Here is a 27,463-nt window from a genome sequence, read left to right as displayed (position 1 = left end):
CGCAGCCCCAACCTGGGAAAGCAGAAGGGGCTTGGGGAGTGTGACGGGCCAGGCGAAGGCCAGCTGGGGACGGCTGCACTTGGACAATGTGTCTGTCGTTGCTCTTTCCGCGTTTTAGGTCAGAAACGCTGCCGAATCCGAAGCCCAGACGCCTCTCGGCCTTATTAAGGGCCATGCCTACACTGTAACGGGAATTGCGCAGGTAGGTGCCGTGAACCCGCGTCAGCGGCGGCGGGGAGACGCAGTAACGCTAGGCGCTTGTACCTATTCAGGACGGGACAATGCGAACAGCACATCCCGAGAACGCCTCGTCTGAAGACGTTTAACCCGCACAGCAGGAAAGACAGAGAGGCCCAGGGGCTCCACTACAGCCCCAAACTTTTTTTCAAATTGTAGAAACCTGTATGTATATGTTGTAATACATACATACATGTCATGTAAATTTTCCCATTTTTCCCCTTTTTAAGCATACAATTCAGTGACATTAATTTCATCTACTGTTCTATCATCACCATGATCCATCACCAGACTTTGTCAACACTCCAAATAGACACTGTGAACCCACTAAGAAATAACACCCCATCTACCCCTGCCCCCCACCCTGGGTAACCTCTAATCTACTTCCTGTACCAATGTATTTGCTTATTCTAGGTATTTTATATAAATGGAACCATACAAGGTTTGTCCTTTTGTGTCTGGCTTATTTCACTCAGCGAAATGGTTTCAAGGCTCATCCATGTTGTAATGTGTATTGGAACGTCATTCCATTTTATGGCTGAATAATATTCCATCATGTGTGTATACCGTATTTTGTATATCGCTTCATCTGGTGATGGACACTTGGGTTACTTCCATCTTTTGGCTATAGTTAATAATGCTGCAAAGAACATTCAAGAACAAGTATCTCTTTGAGTCCCTGTTTTCGACTCTTTGGAGTATATACCTCAAAGAGGAATTACTGGGCCATATGATAATACTATATTTAATTTTGGGGGTAACACCAAACTTGTTTTCCACAGTGGCTGCACCACCCACAGTGAACAAGGGTTCCATTTTTGTCCACTTTCTTGCCAAACTTATTTCTCTTTTTTTGTTTTGTTTTCTTCTCTCCCACTCCCCCCCCCCCCCCCGCCCCGCCCATTGTTTGCATTCACCCTCTGCTCTCTTTGTCTGTTCATTGTTTACTCATTTTCTTTTTAGGAGGCTCCCAAAACCGAACCCAGGACTTCCCATGTCGGAGGGAGGTGCCCAATGGCTTGGGCTACCTCTGTTCCCTGTTTGGTTTTTTGTTTTGTTTTGTTTTGTGTTCTAAGTCAAACTTTTTTTAGCAAGTTTCGGAGCCTGGTCTTTACTTTACTTTTTACTTTTCTTCCCAAATTCCACATCAGTTTCACCCTCTGCAGCTATATGCTAGGCTGGAATTAATTTCTGGGGACACCACACAGAACCTCCCCAATTTCTAGTGGGTGCCTGGTTTTGGAGCAAAGATTCTTGAGGGTTGCTTGAGAAAAATAAGGGAGGAAGATTCGATGAAATAGAAAGGTGAGAAGCCATGGGTTGCACCCTCTCAAATTCAAGTTCAGCAAAGTTCAGGCCATGTCATTGCCCACTCCCTGCCTCCCATGCACGAGCCTCAGCCCCGTTTGTAGAGGATTCAGGTCTGGATTCTTTGGGGATTCTTCAGGAACTGTAGCTATGTGCACTGGTTCTTTTGTCTTCCTTCCCTGTGTATGGACTCGCCTTGCTGATGGCTGAGTAGGCATTTTTTTAAATATTCTTTTCTGAGTATTATTTCAAGTAACAACAGAACTCTCCCATTGTCCTGGTTAGATTGCTTTTGCTTTCCCTCCCTGTAGAAGGGACTTGTTTTCCCTGAACATTTCACATCAAGGAACCTCTTAAATGATGACCCGCAAGCCACACCTTGGACTCTGTGGGGCTGTGTTACTTGAATTGTTTTTACAAATCAAACTGACAGTTTATGCCAAGTGCAAAGAGGGTAAAGTATTTTGCCCTGCTAGAAAGTTTGGTTAGTTGGTAAGTAAAGCCTTTTAATTCTGTTACCTTTCCTCTGAAATCTTCCAGAGGTCTCCGTCCTCTTCCCTGCACAAGCTGAGTCTTTATTGAGCCTCCTGCCTGCCTCAGGGTGTGACTCGAGAGCAGTGCTCCTCACCTGATGCGGAAGCACACAGTGCTGGGGTTCATCAAGATTAGAGCCTGTTTTTTGTTTATTGATGTTGTTTAAATTCCCAGCAGGGACTTAAAATCTCATCGTTCATCTGTGAGTAGAATGCTCAGGGTGAAGAAAATTCAACTCTAGCTCCACCAACATTTTGAGGATGATTTTTACCTCTCACTGTGCTAGTCGCTGGGGACACACAGATAAAAAGAGGCGGTCCCTGACTCAAGGGAGCCTGTAATCGAGAGAGAAAACGTGTTTGTCTGAAGATCCATGCAAACCAATGTCCTGTTAATTACGTTTCAGTTTTATTTCCTGGATGCCCCATCACCCTTCTGGAGTGATTAGTATAATGTCACGTGTAACACTGACCAGTATCTTCAGGGCGAACTAGACGAGTCCAGGGGCTGGTTACAAGTTGCTGAGGTTTTAGATGCCTTTAGCTTCTGCCTCTGAGAGGTTGAAGGGGGTAATCATGCTGCTGGGTTTTAGCCTAGAAACTAAAGCCAGCTCCGAGCACGGTCACTGCCAAGAGGCCAAGCTCCCTGAGCATGGGCGCCCAGCGGCCAAGCCTCCGCTGCGTTCAGCATCTCCCGTTTCCCTGATGCTTTTCCCTTCTAGGTCAACTTCCGAGGCCAAAACGTCCAGCTCATCAGAGTCCGGAATCCTTGGGGCCAGGTGGAGTGGAGCGGGTCGTGGAGTGACAGGTCAGTAGCGCTGCCCCCTCGCTTTGGCTGTTTCCAGCCTTCCTGGGGTGTGTGGCCAGGGCTGGCTGGGAGCAAAAGTGTATGTGGGGGCAGCTTGTCCTCAGGTCTCCCCCTGGCTCTTAGTCAGTGTCCTTTCCTGCTTCTGGAGAGAGCCTCCTTCCTCCCCTTTGGGCCTCAGGGCCCACTTTTCAGTCAAACTTCTAGTATCTCTGTAAGTTTTCATATAATTGTGTTTATGTCAATGAATGCGCTGCCTCCCCTGGGCGTACTGAACAGGTTCTACCTCAACTCTGACGGTGAAAGCCTTATCTCCTAGTTAAATTATGAGAGCTCCAGCAAGCAGGGTGCATGCATGTGTGTGTGTGTATATGTTCGGGTGAAATGACGTACAGGCCTGTATTTATAGGAGGAGAAAAGATAAAGATGATCCACCCAGAAATTTTTGTTTCTCTAACTTCCTTATAAGAAAAATGTATTTAATGCCTCCTTGTCTTCTGAGAATAACTTTAGCACTATCATGGCTTAAGGTTTTTTCTTGCTTGGAATTGATCCGAGTCATTCTTTCTTTCTTTTGGAATGACCTTCATGCCAATATAGCACCAATATTGTGATAGATTCATACATAAGCACTTACATTTTTACCATAAGCTAATGTGTACTCAAAAGACAGACAATTGAGCATTCTGGAAAGACTGCTAAGTAGGTAACTGCAGGGGTCTCCCGAAGGCCGCTGATCTTTGGCCAATGGAGAAAGAGAGGAAGTAGAATAGGAGATTCGTCCTGTTACAGAGCAGTTAACTGGGGTTTTTTATTTGGCGCCCAGTTATAAAGAACTGTCTGCTTCTCTGATTCATGCCCCCTCCTCGTCCCTTGGAGACTCGCCCAAGTGGGAGACCAGGGGATGTTTAGTGGGGGTGTGGCAGGGTGCCCTGAGCTGCTCTCCCCCACCCCCTCACCCCCGGGCTGGGCCCTCTGCCTTCCTTCCTTGCCCCAGCCATGGCCCCTGAGGCTCTGGGAACCCTGAAGCAAGTCCAGAGCTAGAGCAAACCTGAGCTGGTATTTGTCCTTGGTTCAGACAAAGCCCCCAGGTCACCAGCAGTGGGCCAGGTTGGGACAGAGCCCCTAGGTCACCAGCAGTGGGCCAGTTTTTGCGTTAACTGCCTCCAGCACTAGGACAGGGTGTGCAGGTGCCAGCGCTGACCCACTTCCCAGCCGTCCTCCCCCTCGCTGCTCTCGTCCTCCCCCCTGCTCCCTTTCCTTGGCTTTTGCCTCCCTGGAACCCAGGGGCAGTGACACAGACACTGAATTAGAGCGGCCCAGTATCAGTGTAGGAAATGATTTTGGCAGACATAGAAAGAACAGAGAACTATTGAATCCGAAATGCAGGAGACGGCTTCATATCCTGACAAGGCACGAAGAGCTCCTCAGATTAGCTCAAGCCGTCCACGAAAGGAAAAGGGCCATTTTTTATTTTCTTTTCCTGGGAAGGACACAGAGGTAGTCGTCAGAAAGTACATTTTTAACTGGGAGTCAAACCTGGAAACAAGCCTCCAGGACTGATGGTGAGCAGATCAGTGTCCTGGGCTGCACTGCCTGTCACATGAGAATAGGGCCAAAAAGAACGGCCTAGAAGAACCTGGAAATCACTGTGCTGAGTGAAATAAGCCAGACCCAAGAGACAGAGATTTAAGATCCCAGTTAGAGGAAATACCTAGAATAGGAAAATTCATAGAGACAGAAAGAGAGCAGAGGTTAGCAGGGACAGGGGGTGAGGGGATGGGGAGTTATTGCTTAAGGGGTACAGGGTTTCCATGTGCAGTAATGAAAAAGGTTGGCAATAGTGGTGGGAAACGGATGTGGCTCAAGCAATTGGGCTCCCGTCTACCATATAGGAGATCCAGGGTTCGATGCCCAGGGCCTCCTGGTGAAGGCGAGCTGGCCCACGCGGAGTGCGGCCCCTGTGGGAATGCAGCCCCGGGCAGGAGAGCCGCCCTGAGTGGGAATGCCACCTCACAGGGCAGGAGTGCCAGCCGGCATGGAGAGCTATCGCAGCAAGATGACGCAGTAAGATGATGCAACAAGAGACACAGAGGAGAGAAAATAAGAAGACATAGTAGAACAGGAGAGCTGAGGTGGCGCAAGAGAGTAATTACCTCTCTTCCACTCGGGAAGGTCCCAGGATCGGTTCTAGAGCTGCATAATGTGAATACAAACAGACACAGAAGAACACACAGAGGGCAGACAACAGGGGGACTGGGGAGAAATAAGTGAAAATAAATAAATATTCTTTTAAAGATAGGTAGTGATGATGGTTGAACAACACTGTGTAAGTAAGTAATACCACTGCATGGTACACTTTAAAATGGCAAATGTGCTGTTATATATGTTTTACCACAGTACCTTTTTTAAGTTATGAAATACTACGAACAACTTTATGGGGGAAAAAAAAAGCTCTGCTTAACCTTTCAGCCTGATTAACTGGTTGTGAGCCTCTTAAAAAACATGGCTTTGAATTTTACTCTTCCTACTCAGGCACTAGTGACCTAGAAAGGTGCAGCCTTCACTCAAATTTCCTGATTCTCTCTCTGAAGTTAAATCAAGGCCTATGTGGTGTAAATGAAGTAGTGAAGTAGCCACACCAGTGATAACATGATATTAGGAATAACTTAATTTGAACCATTTGGAGGCAGCTATGGAGTCATAACCAATGCAGTAAGCTTGGCTGGAGTCCACTCCAGAGTTTGAGGAGCAACTGTAGCTCCTCTCTGAGGATGTCCACTGGTGAGGCTAGGTATCCTTGTCTGTGTGTGCGTGTGTGTGTGTGTGTGTGTGTACTGGATAAGGCTACTTCTCAGAACTGCAAATCTGAAAGGAAGTCATGTACACAAAGGTACATTGTACATAAAATGTAAAGCATGGGCCAAATCTAAGGTATTATCACTTTTCAAAGTGTCAGCTTATAAACAACAAAGAACACAATTGAGCGATTTGCCCAGGTCACATGGCAAGCTGGTGGCAAAGGACTAAAGTCCAACTCACAGTTTCCAGTTGCACTCCATCATCTACCCTGCTGATGTTTAATTTCTTGTGATTGTCTAATGACAGTGTAACAGAGGAGGCTCAAATGGTCCCATGGGATTTTTTCCATCAGTAGTTCATGACTTACTTGGATGTACTTTCAGACCAGCCCACATATCTGAGGGCCAGTGGCTAACTGGTCTCTAAATCCCTTGATACATTTCTTAGGCCAGTGAACAGTCACTGAACAGGACTTGTTTACCCCAAAACTGACACCTTGGATTCCCGGTGGGGGACACTCCTCTGCCACCAAGTTCAGGGTGGCTGCAGCTGCTGGTCATGGTCCTCTCCCTAAACGTGGACTCTGTTTACTCGTAGTTCTCCTGAGTGGCGATCCGTTGACCCAGCCGAGCAAGAGCGCCTGTGTCATACTGCTCTCGATGACGGGGAGTTCTGGTACAGTGCTTGTCCCTTTTTTCACTGCTGTATTATTGGCATCACAGGGATGAGTGTTCCAGTCACCCTTGGGTGTAAGAAACACTGGATTTTAATTCTTTGTAAATCAAACACATCTGCCTCAATTCTCTTATAGCCACCCAGGCTGGCAGGAAATTTAATTTCAGCCATGTTGTGAGGGAGCTCACCCCTCTCTAGGTTTGTATGCGTTAGCGCTATCCACAAGATGGAGGCAGAGCCTCTGGTCTCCTGTCCAGCATCTTGCCTCTGAGCTATTCCTCATCCAAGTTTGTAGGATATATTTGAAGTCAAGGAGCTCTGATACTCACAGTGTCTACTCCCTCATGCCCAACTTGATGATGGAGACCTTTGAAGGTGACTGACTACTTTGAGAGCATAAAAAAAAGCTGAATTGGGAAGGAAACCTTCCTAATCTGGCCTTTCTCCAGGGCTGAATCTCTGTTTAACTGAAAATCTTAACGAACTTTTGTCTCTAGAAGTCTTTTCCAATTTGATTTCTTGCTGTTTGAAGCAGAAGCAGTTGACTCTTGCAACCCTACAAGAGTCCAAACTTGTGGTTCCTACTTCTCTTCCCTTTCATGCTCTCAAACTCGTAAGTTCTTGTCCAAGCTCATCTCTTTCTTGTAACACCTTGTTAAATACACTTAAAAATCAGTACATACTAATACTCCAGCTTTTTCCATTCTTGTCCCCCAGAGCAGTCTCAGTAGGCAGTCGCTTCGCCTTCCATATTTTTATTAGCAACAGTTTCACCAAATATTTTGTCACTGTACAATATGGATATGATTTTCCAGCTTCAATATTTCTTTGTGTCTTCCCTTACTCTTTTGAACCCATTCCACTATAGCTTTTGCCCCCACCATTCCACTGAAACTTCTCAACTGCTAAGCTATATCACATATTTTAGAATTTTATTATGGCAGCTCCATACTTCAGGGTACTAATGGCTTTGGTAACATCAGCTGCTGTAACAAATAGACCCAAAGTACATAAAAACCCAAACACAATGGTGTTTATTCCATATTCATTGTAATAGATCAAAGAGGATATTCCTGTTTTGTCGGTGGCTCTCTCCATGCAATGAATCAGGAACCCAAGCTCCTTCCAACATGGAGCTCCACCATCCCCCGGGATCACTATCAGAAGGTGAAAAAAGAGGAAAGTCTGGAGAAGATACCTTCACTTCCTAAAAGCCTTGGCCCAGAAGTAACACACATCACTCCGTCCATTCCTCTGGTGACGTCTAGTCATGTGGCCACCCCTAGATGGAAGAGGTGGAGTGCAGTCTCTGGATGAGTCCCATTCTGATGGATAAATTTAGGTGGCCGGCTAGCCATCTCTCCTCATGAGGGCGTAAGTCCCAAGAAGTTGGTAGAAAACATATAAGGTTCTTTAGAGATTTACAAGCTGAATTGAAAAGCAGAGATAAATTTACCCACAAGTTTGAATGCAGAGAGACTCTAGGTGACATCAGGATTAATGAATTACATGAGAAGAGCAAAAACTGTGAGCAAGGAGTAGGAACCAAACTTTGAGAGGCCACTTAAGCTCAAGCAAGTGGACGGTCTGGCAAAGAAGGAAAGAGAAGATGGGCAGAGGAAGCTAGGAAATATGTACTGGGAGTCCCAGCAAAGAATTGCCTTTTGGATGATCCATCACCCTGTCCCACAAACATTGTCTGCTCATCATAAAGGAACTGTACCTAAAACCTGGACCTGAAACCGTACAAGTTCACACATGGAATTAAAATCATCAGCACTCTATGTATTGGGAAGCAGATATGGCTCAATGGATAAGCTTCTGCCTACCATATAGGAGGCCCAGGTTTTGATACCCAGGGCCTCCTGGCCCATGTGGTGAGCTGCCCACATGGAGTGCTGCTACATATAAGGAGTGTCACACCGCACAAGAAGTGGCCCCCACGCATGGAGTGTAACCCCACACAGGAGTGCAGAACACCCAGGAGTGGTGCCGCCCACACAGAGAGCTGATGCAGCAAGATGATGCAATGAAAAAGAGACACAGAGTAGAGTCAATATGCGACTCCGCAAACTAGGGAGCTGAGGTTGAGCAAGAGAATGGTCGCCTCTCCCACTCCAAAAGGTCCCAGGATGGGTTCCTGGAGCCACTTAATGAGAATACAACAGACACAGAGGAACACACAGCGAATGGATACAGAGAGCAGACAACAGGGGGTGGGGGGAGAAATAAGAGGGAAAAAAAGGCAAAACACTCTATGTATTGAGACTTCCCTTCAAGAATCTTGACATAAAAGCCCTTTCCAATCTCTCATTTTTCTTCTTTTACCCACTCTAGTACATTACTCCTGTAATCCTCTCTTCTCCTCTCCATTTTGAATTGTCCTTTTCTACTGAATCATTTCCATCTGCATGCAAATACTATAATTTCTCCTACCTTTAAGAAAAAGAGCTTCTCTTGACCCATGTAAGCCACAAATACATTCCTCAACTCTTCTATAACATCATCAATTCCTCCTCTTCCTTACCCCTTGAACCTGATTCACTATGGCTTTTGCCCCTACCACTGAAACTGCTCTTACCAAGGTCTCCACTGACTTTCACTTTGCTAAATCTAATTTTGTGCATTTGACACAGTGGCCCTGTGGTCACTGGACTCAGGGGACCACACAGTCTCATCGTTCTCCTGTATAAGCGTTCCTTTTCAATGTCCTTTTCTGGGTCCGCTTCACCCCTCTAGTCTCTTAATTTTAAGAGCCTTAGAGTTGTCCTTGGACCTCCCCCTCTTACCTACATCTGCTTTAGGTGATCTCTTCTAGTTTCCTGACTATAAATACTGTCTTTACCCTCATAACTTGCATTTTTTATATCTTCAGCTTTTCCCCCTGAATTCCAGATTCATTTATTCAATTGCCTACTCAACATCTCCTTTGAATATCTAATAGATATCTCGAACTTAATGTGTCCAAAACTGAATTCCTGGGATTCTCTCCCACACTTGCTCTACCCATACCCTGTCCCATCTCTATCCTTCTAGTCACTCAGACCAAACATCCCTGGGATCATCTTTGATTCCTTCCATTCTTTCCTCCCCCCATTCCAATCTATCAGGAAATCCTATAAGATCTACCATTTTAAAAATGTCTAAAATATGACCACTTCTCACCACCACCACCCCTGCTGCTAGCTGCACTGAAGCACCCTCACCTCTTCCCTGGGCTATTATACTAACTTTCTACCTAGTCTTTCTGTGTCTAGTTTTGTCCCCCTGAAGTTTATTCTCAGCAAAGCAACCAGTGATTCATTTTAAACCTAAGGTGGATCATGTCATCCTCTCTTTCAATGGCTTTCCATCTCTGCAGAGTAAAAATCAAAAACCTTTATAATGATCTCCATGACCCTGCATTACCTTTGGGATCTTACCTCTTAGTGGCATCTTCATTCCCTCTGTACCAGTCTTATTGGCCTTCTTGGTGGTCTTTGGGCACAGCAAGCACATACCTGCCTCAGGACCTTGCTGTACCCCTATCTGTCCACATCTCTCATGCTCATATGTCTCTCATGCTCACATCTCCACTTAATACTCAGCTTATCAGTAAAGCCTTCCCTTGCCTACCTATTTAAAATAGCTCCCCATCCCTACACTTCCATCCTTCTGTCCTTCTTTACTTTTCTGTGAAGCACTTATTATATACAGTCAACTTACATTTTAAACTTTTTTTGTATTTTCTGTCTTCACATACTAGCATGTAAGCCCCTTGAGGGAAGGAGTAGGTACTCAATAAATATTGGTCAGATGAATGAATAAATGAATGAATTGCATCATCACTATCATCCTTCTTCCCAATGGTTCCCTCCACCTTGTTGCAGGATGGCATATAAGGATTTCAAGTCCCACTTTGACAAAGTAGAGATCTGCAATCTCACTCCTGATGCCTTGGAGGAGGATGCTGTCCACAAATGGGAGGTGACAGTCCATCAAGGAAGCTGGGTGCGGGGTTCCACTGCCGGGGGCTGCCGCAATTTCCTGGGTTGGTAGCCTGCTTGTCACTCTGCCATTCTCAAATGTCCAGTCCAACCTAGAGACATCAAAGGGATCTGTGGCCAGTAGGATGAGGCCAGAACCCTAGAGAAAGCCAGAAATGTAGAGTTAGTCTGATCTCAGAGATGACTGGGAAAGAAGGTTGCAAAGAGTTAGTAAGAAGTGGGATAAGAGCTGCTCAGGGAAATGTCCTTGTTTTATCACTTAGGTTATTTTCCATTATAAGTAATAGAAAACCCAGCTCACACCAGATTAGCAATAAAAAAGAATGACTGATCTACATAATTGAGAAGTTCAGAAGAGAAATAGGGTGGGCTTCAGGTACAGTTCCATCATGGCTCTGGCTGCATTTGTTTGTAATTCTCTGCTCTGCCCTCCTTCCCGTGTTGACTTTCTTCTCAGGCTGACTTCCTTTATTGTCATGTAAGTGCTGCCAGCAGCATCCAGGGCTTCCTGAGCCCTTCTTCACATGCACAGGGAGAATTCCCAGGGATCATTAAACAAAAGTCCTCAGCCTCCTTCTCATTGGAAATTCCTTGAACCAATATGACCTGGGGAATCCTAGGGGCTGATGGACTTTGTTCTAATTCCTCTGCTGGCAGAGACCAGTCAGAGCTCAGTCTGGAGCTGGAATGAAGTCAGTTCTACTCAGATTGCTTGACCACTCAACCGTGGGTGGAGAGGATGCTGTCTTCCCACCACAAGTCCACTCCACTCTCCACTGAAATGCCAAATGGAAGAAAATAGGGAGGAAACTTCAGCAGACTAGACAGAGAAGAATGTCCTTTAAAAGATATGTGGGAAATGGTCCAAAAGAGAAGGAGGAAATGAAAGGGAGAAAACATTGCATTCTCAGAACGGATTATAGAAAACAGGGCAAGAGGGCAGGAGGGATGCTGATGGGACCCGAGAGGGAAGAAACTATTTTCCCAGGTTTGGGAGGATTTATTGGGGGGGGGGGGGGGGGGAGTGGATTGTGGTGTGTGTGTGTGCGTACCTGAGTTGTTTTAAGAAAGGGAAACCTTCCCTATCTCTTTCAAACGGCAGATACTTTCTGGACCAACCCACAGATAAAATTGTCCCTGACTGAGAAAGATGAAGGGCACGAGGAGTGCACTTTTCTTGTAGCCCTAATGCAGAAAGATCGAAGGAAACTCAAGCGATTAGGGGCCAACGTGCTGACCATTGGTTATGCCATTTACCAGGTACGTGAGAACCTGCTCTCCAAACGCCAGTTCTAAAGTCTCCGCTCCTCCTCTGCCACACCCCTGAGACTCAACTGGCCATCCTCCAAATGTGTCCACAAAGGAAAACTAGTGCCCCTTGCTTTCTCACTGCAGTGCCCTGGCAGAGGTGAACATCTGAACAAAGACTTCTTCAGATATCATGCTTCCCAGGCCAGAAGCAAAACATTCATCAACCTGAGAGAAGTCTCTGGCCGGTTCAAGCTGCCCCCTGGGGAGTACATTCTGATTCCCAGCACTTTTGAACCACACCAGGAAGCTGATTTCTGCCTGAGAATCTTTTCAGAGAAGAAAGCCATTACCCAGTGAGTAACAGGTTCAAGAATCCGTCTTCATTCAGGGCTTCGTTCACAGAGAAGTCAGCAGGAGGTGGGAGTCATGACCTCATTTTTCCCCCTTTTCCATTATTTACCTCAGAAATAAGGCAGAAGGTTTTTTTTAAAACCCATTTACAAAGTGGTCTGCTTTTGAAATGGTGTCTAATTTAACTCAGTTCTCCCCTCCTTCAAATAAACCATGAAAAAGAGTTTCCTTCCTCCAGAATCACACTCATGAGCCCTGCATCTTTCAGACCTGGCTATCATGAAACCTCCAGTGTGGGAGCCACGTATAGGGATGTTGAATTTATTTCTCGGCACGATGAAGGGGGTGGGTTTTGCAAGTCGCCAAGAATGACATGCTCTTTTAACTCCAGTTTCAATAGATGATGGCAAGTCTGCCTACCATGTTACATACACAGTATTCTGCCACCTCTTCCTCGCAGTATCTTAGTGAATTATTTTCTATCAGTTACCTCTCTGGAGAAGATTTCCTGTTACTGCCCATTTGCCACTGATTGTGCTAATACAGAGGAAAAGCGTGGTGATTCAGGAGTCCATTCCTATTCCCAAACCATTCTAGGAACTGCAGAGAATGGCAAAATCTCCTGTTTTATGTGTGAAGGAGACAAACCCCCAATGCAGAACTGAACAAAGTGAAGACAACTGCAGATACAGTCTGCTCTAGTTTCACCTTTTGTCAGGGGGGGTAGAACTGAGCATACTTCAAAGCCTGCCTGGCTTTCCCAGGCTGATTACAAAAGGCATGATTCTTCCTATCGTTCTAAAGAGAAGCAGCAAAGCCTTTAATTTTAAAAAATTCTGCTGGAAAACTGTTCTTCAGCCTTCTCCCAGATACTTGTACAAGATAAGGGTGAATTTCCCCGTATTTGTTCACGCAAAAAGCACCGTGTAAGATCCACTATAGTTGACTATCTTGGTGGCAAGAACAAGAGGGAGAAAGCTGGTGGCTGTCAGGCCTATGCTTCATAGTCTTTGTCCCATCAGGGCCCATCAATTGTCCCATCCAGGAGGGTCTCAGACAAAAGGAAAATTCTGAAAAGATTACGTTGTGTGCACCAGGGGGTCAGGAGGAAAGGAAGTACTACTGGCTCATCCTATTGTTTGCAATTTACTTGTATCCCCTTTGAGTTTTTATTAGCTTTTCAGGATTTGATCTCTAAAATTGGATTCTTCCAAATGTTTTAGCTTCAACAAAAGCTGAAGTCTGCTCTTCCTCTCAATATTACTGCTGCCCAAACACTGAAGTTTCCCTCAAATATGTGGACAGCGAAAGAAACATGATTCCACCATTTTCCCCCAACATAAGTGTGTGCATGCCTCCTCCTCCTCCAGTGGAATAGAGATCTACACCTATGGGGAAGGACGAGGGGGTGAAGGATGAAACTTTCAGGAGCAGTCTTCTTGGCTCTGACTCAACTTGCTTTGTAACCTTTAAAAATTCCCCCACAAATGATTTACCCTCAGTTGGCTTGATGATGGGTCTCCAACAAATGTGTATCGCGTTTAGAGTTGCAGAGTTTAGAGAAAGTGAGTATATAATGAAAATGAAGCTGCTCTGTTTCTGAACCTTGGAAATTCTACAAATCTACCAAGCGTTTCATAAACTTCCTTAGTTAAAGTATATCAAGAAAATAGAGAGTGACTGTTTAGTTTCTTATATTTCTAAAAGCCAAAATTTGCACATTCTTGTTCGGGTGATGGTTACACCTGCTTCCATCTTAACTTCATCCTGGCAGAGTCTGAGCGATCAGCGGTCAAAGCATGGGACCTACAGTGAAATGCAACTGTCACTAGATAAGAAGGACATCAGTGGGACAAAACCTTCCAATACTTCTGGGCCCTTTAGCTCTGCAGATTTCAATTAGAAATTTGATCCATAATCGAGTCAGCATGTTTTCTGCCTCTACAGGGACATGGATGGAAATGTAGACATTGACCTTCCAGAGGTGAGTTTTCCGATATTGCTATTGGGCACAGGGCTCAGCTGATGGTCCTGGAAACCTTCCTTTTAACCATAGTGTTATTTAAAACTCTCAAGTTCAGGGAAGCTACCAGGTAAGCCTCTGTGATTCTGCCCTCCTAGAGAACCAGATGTGTGCCTTCTAAACCTCATATCCAGCATACAGGGGTAACATTTGGCTGGGGATGGGAGGTCCCAGTTTCCCACAGAGGGGCACAAACCTTCCTTCCACCCTGATCCCTACCTTCTTACTATTTCTTTGGGAAAGGAAATGTCAAGTTTCTTTTTTGTGGGTCCAGTTCAAATTCCTTTGGCAATTTTTTAGCCTCCGAAGCCAGTGCCACCCAGCCAGGAGACAGAGGAGGAGCAAGAGTTCCGTGTCCTGTTTGAAAGAATCGCAGGCGAGGTATAGTACACCCTCCCCCAGGAAAGGGTTGGAGTGATGGGGTCATGCCCAGCCCCCACCCACCTCCCATGAAGAGCGTGGCTTCCTGCACAGGTTAATGCAGCTAACGGCGTTTGTCAGCTCCACCAATCCCAAGGCTTAATGGTTCTTGTTGCAAAGTAAGACCAGCCCATGTCATCTGAGTGGCTCCAAAGACTGCTTTGTCCAAAATATCTCTTACACTAATCTGCCACTGATGATGAGGCAAGAGAAACCAAAGCAGCTCAAAACAGGCCTAGAAACTTTCTATCAGCAGCTAGGGAAAGTCCTAAAGAGTCTGCTCCTTTAAACCCTATCCAGAAATCCCTGCCAGTGGAATGCTAACGCTGTTCTGGTGGAAGGTGGTGTTTTCAAGGAGCCTACCATTAAATTGCAAACACATTAGCTGGGAGAGAATCACTCAGGTACAATGTATTTTTGTCTGTTGACACCAAAACCACAACTGGTAGACTGAGCTAGACCAAGGGGGACAAGCCCAGAGCCAGCCACAGGTGACTTGGAAGGAGAGAAAATCTGTCCTTTGACATCCTTTGTCATTACCCCCACACACACACTCCATTCCCCACCCTCTCCTTTAGCCAGCTCCCTTATTGGGTCGGGAGGGCTGTGCTACTCCAGCCTCCTGGTCAACCTGTGGTGGAGACTCACCCAGCTCCGTGAGCTTTTCCCCTGCTCAGACTCCTCCCTTCTAGAAACTGCCCCAACTTTCTTCTTGGTGCCTCCCAATTAGCAGCCACAAATAAAATTAACCCACAAACTAATTCATACCAAGGTGCTAATGACTATGGCAGCTTCCTGTTTCCCGGGGATCCTGGACGGGGCTACCTTGGGAGATGATCCCTAAAAGTGGGGGGAGGGGGACGACTCTCTAACGATGGCGTTTTAGGGACTGTAATATACAGGTAGGTCGGGGGCCTTGGGGACAAGGGATTGGGTTAAAGAAAAGTGGGGACCTGTGTGACTTTGCTTAAACCACAACGGACTTCAGCCCTGGGGAAGGCAGAAATGGGGCAATAGAAGGGGCAGGTGAAAGCCCAGCTTCAGTGCTACGGGGTGGACTTGGAGTAATTAAGGAGGTACAAAGAGGGAGGGACAGAAGTTGCCAGAAATGGAGATCCAGGGTTGGGAACAGAAGAGGGGAATGTTGCAGAACATTGACTTAACCTGTATCTTTTTCACAAATGCACCTCCGAGTGGAATTCAGGCCTGCAGGGTTTAGTCCTAGCTCTTCCACCAACCAGCTAGATGCCCCTCTATCCCTCCGGCCTCCTTTGTGGAATGGAGGCGGGGCTGGTCAGTGCTTCCTCACCCAGTCTCAACCTCCAAACCACCCATTCTCCGGGCTTCTGAGGTGTCGGGGTGAAAGCAGGACAGGTCTATGAAAATTACTCATGGGTGGTTCTGTCTCCCTGTGCTAGTTCAAAACCCTGGGCAACCTGACCCTCAATCAGGGCCACGCAGGCTTCAGTGTGCATAATTATTACCTGGGCAGCCTGTAAAACGCAGATTCTACTTGAGTAGGACTGAGGGGTGGGGTCTGAGATTGTCTTCTAACAGAAGGGGATGCTGAGGGTCAGAGAGTGGCATTGAGGGGCAAGCCCTTAAGTCAATAGTTCTGAAACTCACCCCTACGTGTTTTATAAACGAGCCGTACTCCCAGGGGATGGCCCCTGGCCTGGGCCCTGGGCATGAGGAGTTTTTAAAGCTCTCCAGGTGATTCTACTGTGCAGAGACTTAGTATGCAGCCCAGGTCTCCCACACTTCCTCAAATATTAGAACCACCTGGGGAGCCTTACAAGCAGTTCAGCAAGTGAGTCCTAGCCGTAGAGGCATCTGGGAGGCACCGGCTGGCCATGGTCAGTTGTCAACAGCCATTTCTGGCACTGTCCCTGAGAAGGCAAGTGGGACCCTCAGCAACACAGAGGGTCACGCTGGCCTGCGGCAGAGCCCTGAAGTTCAGAACTAGAGAAACCCTAGCAAGCAAAGTGCAGAGGGCCATGTACAGCGACTGTCTCCACTTCCACAGGACATGGAGGTGACAGCAGAGGAACTGGAGTACGTTTTAAATACTGTGCTGCAAAAGAGTAAGTGCTCACGCGGCTCCCCTGGTGAGGGGAAGGTGGAGAAAATTCTGAAAAATGCAGAAAAGCCTAATTGCCAGGATAAAAATCACCAATAATCTCACTGCCCATAAATAACCACTGTTAACATGTGTTAACACATACTTAATTGGTGTTAGATTATAGAGACAGTTTTATTTCTTTATATTTTTACCTAATAGCTTTGGGAGAGAATTCATAAACTATGCAATTCACCCCTTTAAAGTTACAATTGATTTGTTTGATTATGTTCACAGAATTGTGCAACCATCATCACAATCAATTTTAGGGTATTTGATCACTTACAACCCCCCCTCCAAAAAAAAACCCAACCCATTAGCAGTACCACTTATTTCCCTCAACCCTGAGCCCCAGCCCCTGGCGGCCACTAATCCACTTTCTCTCTACGTTCTCTATTCTGGGCATTTTGTATAAATGGAACCATACAATACATGGACTTTTGTGACTGGCTTCCTTTACTTGGCATGTTTTCAAGATTCATCCATCTTGTAACATGCTTCAATACTTCATTCCCTTTTATTGCCAGAGAAGATTCCCTTGTACGGATAAACCACACTTACTTATCCACTCGTCAGTTGATAGACATCCAGTCGTTGACACTTTTTGGCTACTATAAACATTCATGGACAAGTTTTTGTGTAGACATGTTTTCATTGCTCCTGAGTATATAGCTGAGAAATGCTGGGTCATATGGTAATTCTATGTTAATTTGTGGAGGATCTGCCAGACTGGTTTCCAAAGCAGCGACACCATTTACTTCCCTGTCAGCCATGTATAAGGGTTCCAATTTTTTCCAACAATTTTAAATCCTTCCTTTTAAACCTTTTATAAGCATTCCCAAAGGTCATTTATTGACCAAACTCTTTCATTGGTCATTTTTATCATTTCTCTGTCTTTTGCATTACAAATAACCCGATGATAAAAACCCTCATTTGTAATTCTTTCTGTGCCTATCTGATTGCTTGAGATTCCTGAAGCTAGAATAAATGGATGAAAAGATATTCTTATTTTTAAGGTATTTTTCACATTTTGCAAAATTTTCCTCCCAAAAGACCCCGCCAACTATCACCAGCACTGTCAGAGAGTGACTGTGTCACCCACTGTCACCAGCACTGGCTCCAGCCACACTGCTAGACTTTGACAGATGGGCAACATAGGTTTATCTTCATCAGGGGTCAACTGAATTCTGCTTCCATTTGTGATTTCAGAAAAAGACATCAAATTCAAGAAGCTAAGCCTGATTTCCTGCAAGAACATCATTTCTCTAATGGATGTATCCTTCCAAATCCTGAGCAGAAATAAATGTTAATGCTGGGCTCTAACACAGAGGAGTTTCTCTACCGTGCAGACTTTCCTAAAATGCAGCATCTTTAACTAGTAGCATTGTCTTTGCTACAGAAAATAACCCAATCCTGAGACTCCCATGGTGTCATAATTGTAACAGCAAGAAGAGACATAAAACTGGAGGTTCTATTCAGTTGGGGGAGTGGACAGCTTTTCAGGGGAATTGGTGGGTCCTTACTGCCACTTTGGGGCTCCCTCCAAGGGGGATGAAGGATTCTGTTTTTGTTTTGGAGGATCTTCCAACACCCCCCGCCCCCATACACACACACATACACATGCTCCCCACCCCATCCATTCCCCTCTTCAGAGATTCATTAAAATTAAACCACCACGTTTTGTATCACCTTATGCCAGCCCAGGGGGTTTTCCCAGGCTCATTGCATCTGTTCCTCTAAAGTCCCCTCAGAAGGTCCCATGAGCCTTCTTTGATTGAAAGGCTCCTCACATCTTCCTTAACTCATGGGGCACAGACCAGTGGCAATGGAAAACTAGAATTTGATGAGTTCAAAGTGTTCTGGGACAAACTGAAGAAGTGGACTGTATGTAACCATGTGCAGTGCTTGACCTCTGGGAGATTGCATTAAGATTTGAGTAATATACCATAAATTCACCATTTTAAAGTGAATTGAAAGCTTGGCAATGCATTTCAAGGTGTACTATTCAGTAGTTTGTAGTATGTTTCAAAGGTTGTGCTACCACCCCACAGTCTACTTCCAGAGCACATCCATCACCCCAGACAGAAATTCTGTACCTATTAGCAACCACTCCCCACCACCCTACCGCCCTCAGCCCCTGGCAATCAGAAGGCCAAGATGCTACAGGCTAGATGATCTATAATCAGAATTAGGGAAAGGAAAGAAATCTGATACTTCCGAGGTACCATAGTGCTTTACCTAAAAGGAGAAAGTAAAAAGAGGAACTTCCTTTGGAGGGCCTCACCCACCCATGAGTTTCCAGTCCTCTTTGAGGAATTAGTCCTCCTGAGTTGTCAAACCCCCAGTATACACAACTGATTTCTCTCCCTGCCAAAGATTCTCCAAGTCTCTGCTCTCCTCCCCTCTAGAATCTTTTCCTTCAGTTTGATGCTGATAAATCCGGCACCATGTCCTCCTACGAGATGCGGCTCGCTCTGAAAGCTGCAGGTAAGGACAGCGTTGGGAGGCCAGGTGAGGGTGGCTGGCAGCTGGCAGGCTGGGCAGTTGAGGCACTGACTCCGCCAGGCCCCAGGCCCTGTCTGTGAACTCTCACTCACTTTGCACAGCCCTAGAGGGAATGGGTCCTCCCGCCTCTGCCTTATAAGATCTGCCTTTGACCCAAAGTGAAACTCAAAGAATTTGCTTTGGGCTAAGGTGACACCAGGTTTCAAATTCAGCACTCTTTCACTCCAGGCTCCAGGTTTTGAACCACTTTGCAATCTTGGTAGGAATTTTTAAAATGTATCTAATAAGAATGAACTCAGGCTGACCCCCAGGCCTCTTGCAGGGATGCTCTGGCCCAGCAGCAGAGCTGACTCTGATGGCAATCTGCAGTTCCTCCACACCTCTCCCTTCTGCATTCAGATGGAGGCAAATGGCACTCCTCTGGTTTGGGTAATGGTGATACCACTGGTTCCTGCTCACATAACCCGCGCCCCTCTGCTGCACCATGGCCGTGGCCCTTGCTTTGTCAGCAGCAGACTGAATCCAACCTGGCTTACTTAGTCATAATTTACACCCTGCTCCTTTTCACAAGGCATTGATCCCAAGTGGTCCCTCTAACCCTGTCAGTCAGTGCCTGTCAGCTGAGCCTGCCTTTCAGTTTTCCGTTGCACATGTTCATGCTTTTGATGGCCACTCTCCATTGCACAACCTTTGCCAAGCAGTACAGCATTTCTCACAAAGCTTCCTTCACAGACTTGCCCCCTGCTGAAGCTTGTCATCTGATTCCCTCCCAGGTAAACCCAACATCTGGAAACATTTTCAGTTTCATGGTCTGGTAAGGGAGAGGAATGCACAAAATCAGGACTATGTTGGAAAATCTGGCTTCTGTCTGGGTGAGAAGAAAATACCATTAGTTAAATGTGGAAAGTACCAGATGGGGATCCAATTTCCCTAGGTCTGATGACTCCATTTCCAGGATGGAAGGGACAGAGTTGTGGGCAAAAGGTCCTTCGGAAAGGACAGCTATGGCCAAGCCCTCCCTGCTCTGACTTGAGGAAAGGCAAGGAAAGGGGAGGGGTCTCCCCACTCCCACCCTCCTCCTGCCCAAGGCAGAGCCCGGTGGGCCCCATTTCTGATGGTAATTGGGATTGAGGAGGCAGGAGGACCACGGGGGGACTCCAAACCACACTGTGAACACTTCCTGGACAGTGGGCTTCTAAGCCAAAATGAGGGAGGAGGGCGAGGAGTCACCCCTAGGGTATTGCTTAGAAGTCAAAGCGTTGAACACTGCATCTAGAAGGAGCTTTCTCTTATCTAAACCCCTCTTCTTAAAATGAAGTACCTGAAGCCAGAGGAGTGAAGCAATACGCCCAAGATCACTGCCATGGCCAGAGGAGTATCAGGGCTAAAGTCCAGGTCTCCAGCAGTCTTACTCCATCACGACAGCACTGCCTCTGCAAACATGATTTCTAAGCCCTGACACCTACAGGTTAAAATGGCCTTGAGTAAAATGTACTTACTGAGGTGTCATGGCTAGAATCCTTACCGTGGCCATTTTCTGTTGAAGACTCGGCAAAGATACATGAAGGCAGGGAGTGAGCTCAGAGGGGAGCACTGGAGGGGAGGCTGGTGTAGGAATGAGGGTGGGACTTGGACACCTTCCGTGTTAAATTCCCCCAAACTGAGCTTCCTGGAGAGTCAGCAAATCCCTGTGGGTGTCGAAGGTGTCAAAGTCAAGACAATGAACTCCTCAAACTCAGAACCAGTTTTCAGGTACAGCAGTGAGTTCATCAGCCCCAATAGACCCCAGACTCTCACACTTCATTCAAACTGAAGACCATGACTCGCTGGGTTGGGAAACTCACGCCCTGCAGGTGGAGCATTGACTTGCTTCCATTGCTTCGTCACTGGCAGCTGACAGGGAACTCCCCCAAGACACAGCATCTTGGAGCTCAGAAGAGGCCGGTCCTGTGTCTCTCCCCTTCTTGCCACAGGCTTTCAGCTGAGCAACCACCTCCTGCAGCTGGTCGTCCTCAGGTATGCAGACGAGGAGCTCCAACTGGGCTTCGATGACTTCCTCAACTGCCTGGTCCGCCTGGAGAACGCAGGCCGTACGTGTCCAGTGGGGCGGAAGGGTCCCTTGGGGAGAGTGTGCCTCAGGGAATCTTCAGTCACTTTCCATGAGCAACTAACAAGCAACCTGCCAAAAATTATGTCAGAGACCACAAAAAGGCATTGTTCCATTTACGTGGACATGTAGGGTTAAATGAGGGGCTAGAATTTGAGTCTTCTCCGTTATTCATTTCTTTTAATTATCATTTTTATACATTCACAGTATCTTGGTAGGAGAATGGTGTGGGTAGGGGTAAGGGCTCCTGCCTCATATCTGAGGTAAGAGTTTTCAGGTAAGGAAGGCCCAATCCCATCACAGCGTGTGGCATTAGAAGAGTCTCTCTCCGCCTGAGACCATCTACAATACTCACATTTTCATAAGAGACTCTTAAAGATTGAACAGCTTTCAAGACTTATGCAAAACCTTATGCACCCAGGACTTTTTCTGGGGAGGATGTCCATAGATTTCTTGGGCTTCTCCTCCAAGGAATCTTGCAAAAGGTAACTTTCAAGAAGTTAAGAATCTCAGGTCCAGGAAAATTGCATGCATCAACTAGAGGTTCAAGCACTGAGAAAGAACTATGGGGGAGATGTTTTGGATCCAGGAGTTGGCTGGCTAGCTGGCCGACATGTTATAGAGGACAGCAAGTGCCACATGTCCCCAAGGCCACCAGCTTGCTGCAATCCCAGGAACTCAAGAGGCTTCCAGCAATTGAGGGAAATTCCTGTTCACTCCTGCCATGCTAGATCTTTCTTCTCCACCAGGTGGAGCAGCTCCCTCACAGGCTTCTCAGATAGACCCCACAATCATTGGGAAATCATTTATAACGTTGAAGGAATTTTTTCTACAGGGATGCTTTTCTCCTCTCTCACAACAGGGGTATTCCAGGTGCTCAGTACAGAGAATAAGGAATTCATTCATCTCAATATAAATGAGGTATGACCAAGCCAAAGCTTCCATTCGGGAATTCAGCACAAGTCTGGGCACAGAGTATGAGCCCCATAAATGTTTCCTGAATGCATGAGTTGATTGATGGCTAACATTTATCTGTGGGGATAATAATAATATTTTTGAGGTCCTATACATTTGTAATCAATTTAATCGTTGTAACAGCCTTATGAGTTAGTACTAATTTTATCCCCCTTTTACAGAGGTGGAACCTGAGGCCTAGAGCGCTTACATAAATCACCTTGAGTAGCGCGGGCCAGCAGACCCTGCCTGCTCATCCTTCTCTTCCTTCTGTCCTAAGGGACAGCCTCCTTACTTCAGCCTCTGATTTGCTCCCTCCTCCCTCAGGTGTCCATGTGGCTCCCGTGATTCGATTCTAGATCCATGTGCGCGTGCACAGGAAAAACCCTGAGGAGCACATCACGCTGGCCAGGCACAGAGGCCGATCAAAAGGGGGGGTGGGTAGGAATCAGAATGGCCGAGGGTTGGAAAAAGCCTCCCAGGTGGTTTCAATATTTCCTCTCCCCAGGGAATGTTGTTGACCCTGGCACCTCGGACTGTGGCCCGTGCCCCAGCAGCATTGGACCACTTGGGAGATGAGTAGAAACACAAACTCTCAGGCCCACCTCAATCTACTGAATCAGAATCTCATTTCCACAAGATCCCCAGGGATTCCTATGCACACAAAAGTTTGAGAGGCGCTGGCCGACGTTCTCCTGCTCAAGGCCAGAGGGTGAACTGTGGGGCACTGTCCTTCAAAGATTTCCAGAATGTTTATTCCCTTTCGTACCTTCTCGCCATGTCTTTCTGTGCAGCTCTGCTGTCCCTTGGACCAAACTGTACTAAACCAGGGAGCCTGTGCCTCGTTATCAATCTCTGTGCTATTTATTTCTCCTCTTTACTCATTTCCATACTCGCACTGCACACACCAACTCATTTCCAAATTCAGTAACTGTGGGTCTTCATAACAAAATATAGTGTATTCCAAGAGAAACAAGGTGAAGCAGGATGATACGTTATTAGGCAGTGGGAGGAAACTTCCTTGCCTTCCTGGCTCTCTGACTGTGATCAGCCTGCTCGTGCCTCAGTTCCACCATTTGCAGAAAAAAGATAACCCTAGGCCTTGAACTTATGCAAAACATTTTGTTTTATAATATAATTTGGCGGATATGATGTTGACTTTTCACTAAATTTCTCTTGCATGTCTCATCTTCAAAGATACATTATACCTACTTTAAGAAGAAACTGGGTATTTTTCTTCTCTGATATTCTCTTTCCTCTTTAACATATTCCATAAATATATCAGCCTTGAATGATATCTGTATTAAGCACCCCAGGATTCCAAAGAAGATGTACAGATTCCAAAGGAAGTGTACATACTTAAATTATTATTCTCTTTTGAAAACAAGAGGCACCTTGATAGCCATTTTCATTTCTCGTTTACTTCAAAGGTTGACCACTAATAAGCACAAAGAAAGTGCTATGGTTGCCACAATTGTGAAGAATGGAAGGGAATAGTGACTAGGTTTGTTATTCAGCAGCCTCTTAGCCAGTCCAAAGCCCAGTAGTACCAGAGGAACATACAATGCTTCCCTTTGCATCAGGTTCAAGGTGTAGCTTCTAAGCCTAGTGCACTCTGTCCCGTCTACATTGCCTCAACAGATGCAAGTTATTTGGCTCTTTCCCTCTTACTCTCTTATACTCATCACTCTTCTGGACAAAGGGAAAACGTGTGAATTTTATGTCTTCTCTCCCTCACTTTAAAATTGTTATTCTCAGCTCTGGCCACATGTTAGCATCACCTGGGGATATTTCAAAATTCCAATGCCTAGGCCTAGGCCATTGGACAAATCTCTGGGGTTGGTACCAAAGCATTAATGTTTTTCGAGGGACCCTTCATGATTCCAATACGCAGCCAAGTTTGAGAACCTCTGTTGTAACCCCGTTCTCTCCACCATAGACACATCTACCCTTTCCCCTGCCTGAGAAGGCCTCACCTCAGTTACTACGTTAAGAGTCTTTGTCTACTCCACCTAGCCACCTTCTAGTCTCCTAGCCTTGGCATATGCCATGTCCTAGGAAGAAGCACATTGAGGAGAGAAGAAAATCCATCACATAATCATATTCCCCAAAGACACCATATTGTGATAAATAACCCTGTGGGAAGGAGGAAGCGGGATGGATTTAGGAATGAGGAGGGACCTCCAGGCTAATTAGCCGAACCACATACATCTCCTCTAGGCCACTTGTAAAGAGTCCCCAGAGATGAGCCTGCTTCCCTTTCCCACAGCACCTCAGTGATGGTGAATTGCCACTCAAAGGGGAAGGAGCTTTATACTGCCCTGCCCAAGCTACCTCAGAGAGGATGTGCTGCTTCAACAGGGGAAACCCACATTTCTCCATCTCTTTCACCATTTGTGGTTGATTTGAGCACACTGAGAGAGGGCTCAGAACCTCTGGAAAACCTAAAGTGCTGACAACTCATTTATTTTTTTAAAAAGTGTTTCCTGTTGACTCAGATATCTAAGTTTGGAGGCAAAATGATCAGATGGCAGAGTTCCTGTCATATAAATAAACCAGGGCCATTCCTGAGGCTGGAAGGAAGATGATGGAATAACATGCCTTGATCTCTCTTTCTTTTCATTCCAGTTCATCAACTTGACAATGAACATTTGAAGCTGCCCTGGCAGCGGTGCAGGTTGTCCAGCAGAGTCCCGACTTTTAGACCATGAACTTCTCCTGGTTTAGCGTTGTCATGCCAAGGGCTATTTCCCCACTTCTGTTGTCCTTCTCTCTCCTCCCCCTTCCCTGTACTTTGACCTGGGAAAAATGAAATGGTCTCAGCTATGTTCTGTGATGTTGTGCTATGTTTTGTGAAATCACTGCTCCGAGAGGACTGATGCCATCACACTTATCTCACCCAGAGTCAGGCATCTCCAGTAATTGCTCTCTCTCCCTCTGTTTTCCCCACCTCCCCCCAATAATAGTTACTTATGTTTCCAGTACATAAAATCCCTGGCTTCAATGTAGCTTCAGACATCATACCTGAACATCCTTTACAAAGCAATGTTTTTATAATTGTCTGTGTGAACTGAGATGAGAGGGGGAAAGGCGGGTGATCATAATTAAGCATTTTCTACATCTTAAAAGTGTTTCCTTTTGGGGACATATATGGGAAATTCTAGATGCTTACCGATAAGTGTGGAACAATGTGAAAATCCTACTTTTATTATGGGTTGAATTTAGTCCCCAAAAGATATTTTGAAGTTTCTGAATGTGACCTTATTTGGAAATAGAGCCTTTGTAGATGCAACCATGTTAAGAAGAGGTCACACTAATGCATATGACTGTATCCTTATTAAATGAAGGGACTAGACACAGACACAAAGGCTCTGTGATGATAGAGGCCAAGATTAGCGTGATGCAGCTTCAAGCCAAGGAATGACAAGAACTGCCAACCACCATCAGAAGCTAGGAAGAGGCAAAGAAGGCTTCTATTCTAGACCCTTCAGAGGGAGCATGGCCCTGGTGACACTTTGGCTCTGGACTTCTAGCCTCCAGAACAGTGAGAGAATATACATCTATTGTTTGTGGTACTTTCTTACGTCAATGTAGACAATTAATATCCTCCTCCAATGAGAGCTAGTAACTGACAGTCTCTATCCAGTTTTTAGACATTGCAGCAGAAAAGCCAAGGGCAATGTTAATTTTTCTTAAGTAGTTCAGATTCTGGTCACATTTGATCCCATTCATCTCCACCAGGACAGGGGAAACAGAGTGGAGAGGTCTCATTACAGCTTTCCTGACACTGAACAGGAAAATCCCACTGAATTAGGAAGAAACTCCTCCCCCAAAAAACAAATATGAGATGATATTGGCTTGATAAATAAGGTCCCATTTTTAATTAATATACTTGTGGCAGATGATGTGGAAGATGATGTGGGTTGATGTGCTGAGAGAGAAGAAACTTTACTTGTTGGGATGAGGATCAAGTTAATCGTGGAGTTTCATCAGAATCCTGTCCCCAAGGCTCATGGCTAAAGGTCCCAGGGCAAAATGGTCCCCTCTTTAACCACTCACCTTTTTGCTCACCAGCAGTGATTACAGGATAAGGGCACTACCTCTCAGAAGTAGGGTATAGGACCAAAGCTCTCTGGTGGAGCACACCAACCCATCACATGTCACCTGGTCTTCTTGCTCCATGCCTCACTCTCATTGGTTTGTGTTACTACCATATTGTTTATTAATATTCTGAACCATAATCCTGCTCACAGGAAAGCTTCAAGGGGTGAGGGAGCCTCATGTTATTATCCCTTTCCCCTAGTGTTGTTTCTACAGAGGGCTTTTGGCCTTCACGTCCATGAGCAGCTGTCACTCAACTGATTTTTCCAGGGATTGGAAGGAGAAGAATGGTGTTTATGAATTGGGCATCCTCTTTTCTTGCCCAGATGTGTGTTCCAAGGAAGCTTATTAACCTCTCTGAGACTTAGATGTCTCAACTCTAAAACAGGGACAATAATTACTGCCTCACAGAGGTTTTGCAATAAGCAAATGAAATCATATGTAGGAAGCATCTAGCACAGCACCTGACACATAGTGGATGCTCAACACAACTTAAGCTCATGCCCTCTTATCAGTCCCCAAAGAGCCAATGGTTTTTAAACTCCCAAAAAGACAACTGCTAGTGGAAGTCTTGTGTTTGCTAAGCCCTTCATTTCAAGAATGTAAGTATTACAGACCCATCACTCTTGAGCTGTCAGTGGGGCTGTATGGACTGTTTTATGATCATGAGGCCAGAACCAAAAAAAAAAAGGGTGGGGGGGGGGGGGCAGAGAGATGATACTGATACCCAGAGGCCAAGGAAGATGTTTCACATGCATCAGTTCAATTGACTATTATTAGAGTGATTTTGTAACTTATATTTCAAACCAGAAGCTTTTAAGGGATAATATTAGTTATTACATTATTTATAACACCAGGACAATTGATGTAAATTGGAACCTTCCTGAGCAATTTGGATTATGGTCACCCTAATTATATCCATCCATCCCTCTTCACCTGTGTACTATATACTTTAAGTCTCGGCACCTAAAAAAAAAAATCCATGCTCTGCTGCCTTTAAATAAAAACTGTATAAATGAGCTATCACACTACCGACAAATGTATTCTTTTGCATCAGAATCACAGGAAACACAAAAAGATGTATATCTAGACACATCAAAGTCAACCTGTTTAAAGAAAAAGAACAAATCTTGAAAGCAGTGATGACTTACCACATGCAGGAGAATATTAATACAATTAATGCTGACCTCTCATCATAAGTGTCAGATGGCAGTGGGATGGTATTCAAAGTGCTAAAAGAAAAAAGCTTTCAATCAAGAGTTTTATATCCAGTAAAACTGATAAAA

General features: G+C 45.7%; 1 protein-coding gene across 1 annotated transcript in view; it reads left to right on the top strand.

Moving 5' to 3' along the window:
* CAPN9 (calpain 9) overlaps positions 1-27,201 on the top strand; it is an 80,628-nt gene extending 53,427 nt beyond the window's left edge. The window contains exons 6-20 of the mRNA XM_058309552.1: positions 119-202; positions 2,801-2,886; positions 6,283-6,360; positions 10,230-10,390; positions 11,449-11,606; positions 11,742-11,950; positions 13,896-13,932; positions 14,272-14,352; positions 16,418-16,475; positions 17,720-17,784; positions 18,326-18,394; positions 18,919-18,997; positions 20,989-21,105; positions 21,985-22,043; positions 24,705-27,201. Of these exons, the coding sequence (XP_058165535.1) occupies positions 119-202; positions 2,801-2,886; positions 6,283-6,360; positions 10,230-10,390; positions 11,449-11,606; positions 11,742-11,950; positions 13,896-13,932; positions 14,272-14,352; positions 16,418-16,475; positions 17,720-17,784; positions 18,326-18,394; positions 18,919-18,997; positions 20,989-21,105; positions 21,985-22,043; positions 24,705-24,731 (1,368 nt within the window). The 3' untranslated portion in view covers positions 24,732-27,201. The remainder of the gene's footprint in view (positions 1-118; positions 203-2,800; positions 2,887-6,282; positions 6,361-10,229; positions 10,391-11,448; positions 11,607-11,741; positions 11,951-13,895; positions 13,933-14,271; positions 14,353-16,417; positions 16,476-17,719; positions 17,785-18,325; positions 18,395-18,918; positions 18,998-20,988; positions 21,106-21,984; positions 22,044-24,704) is intronic.
* The last annotated feature ends 262 nt before the right edge of the window (positions 27,202-27,463 follow it).

Source organism: Dasypus novemcinctus, chromosome 13 (genome assembly GCF_030445035.2).
Source record: "Dasypus novemcinctus isolate mDasNov1 chromosome 13, mDasNov1.1.hap2, whole genome shotgun sequence".
Classification (NCBI taxonomy): Eukaryota; Metazoa; Chordata; class Mammalia; order Cingulata; family Dasypodidae; genus Dasypus; species Dasypus novemcinctus.
This window is presented reverse-complemented; position numbering and strand designations above follow the sequence as displayed.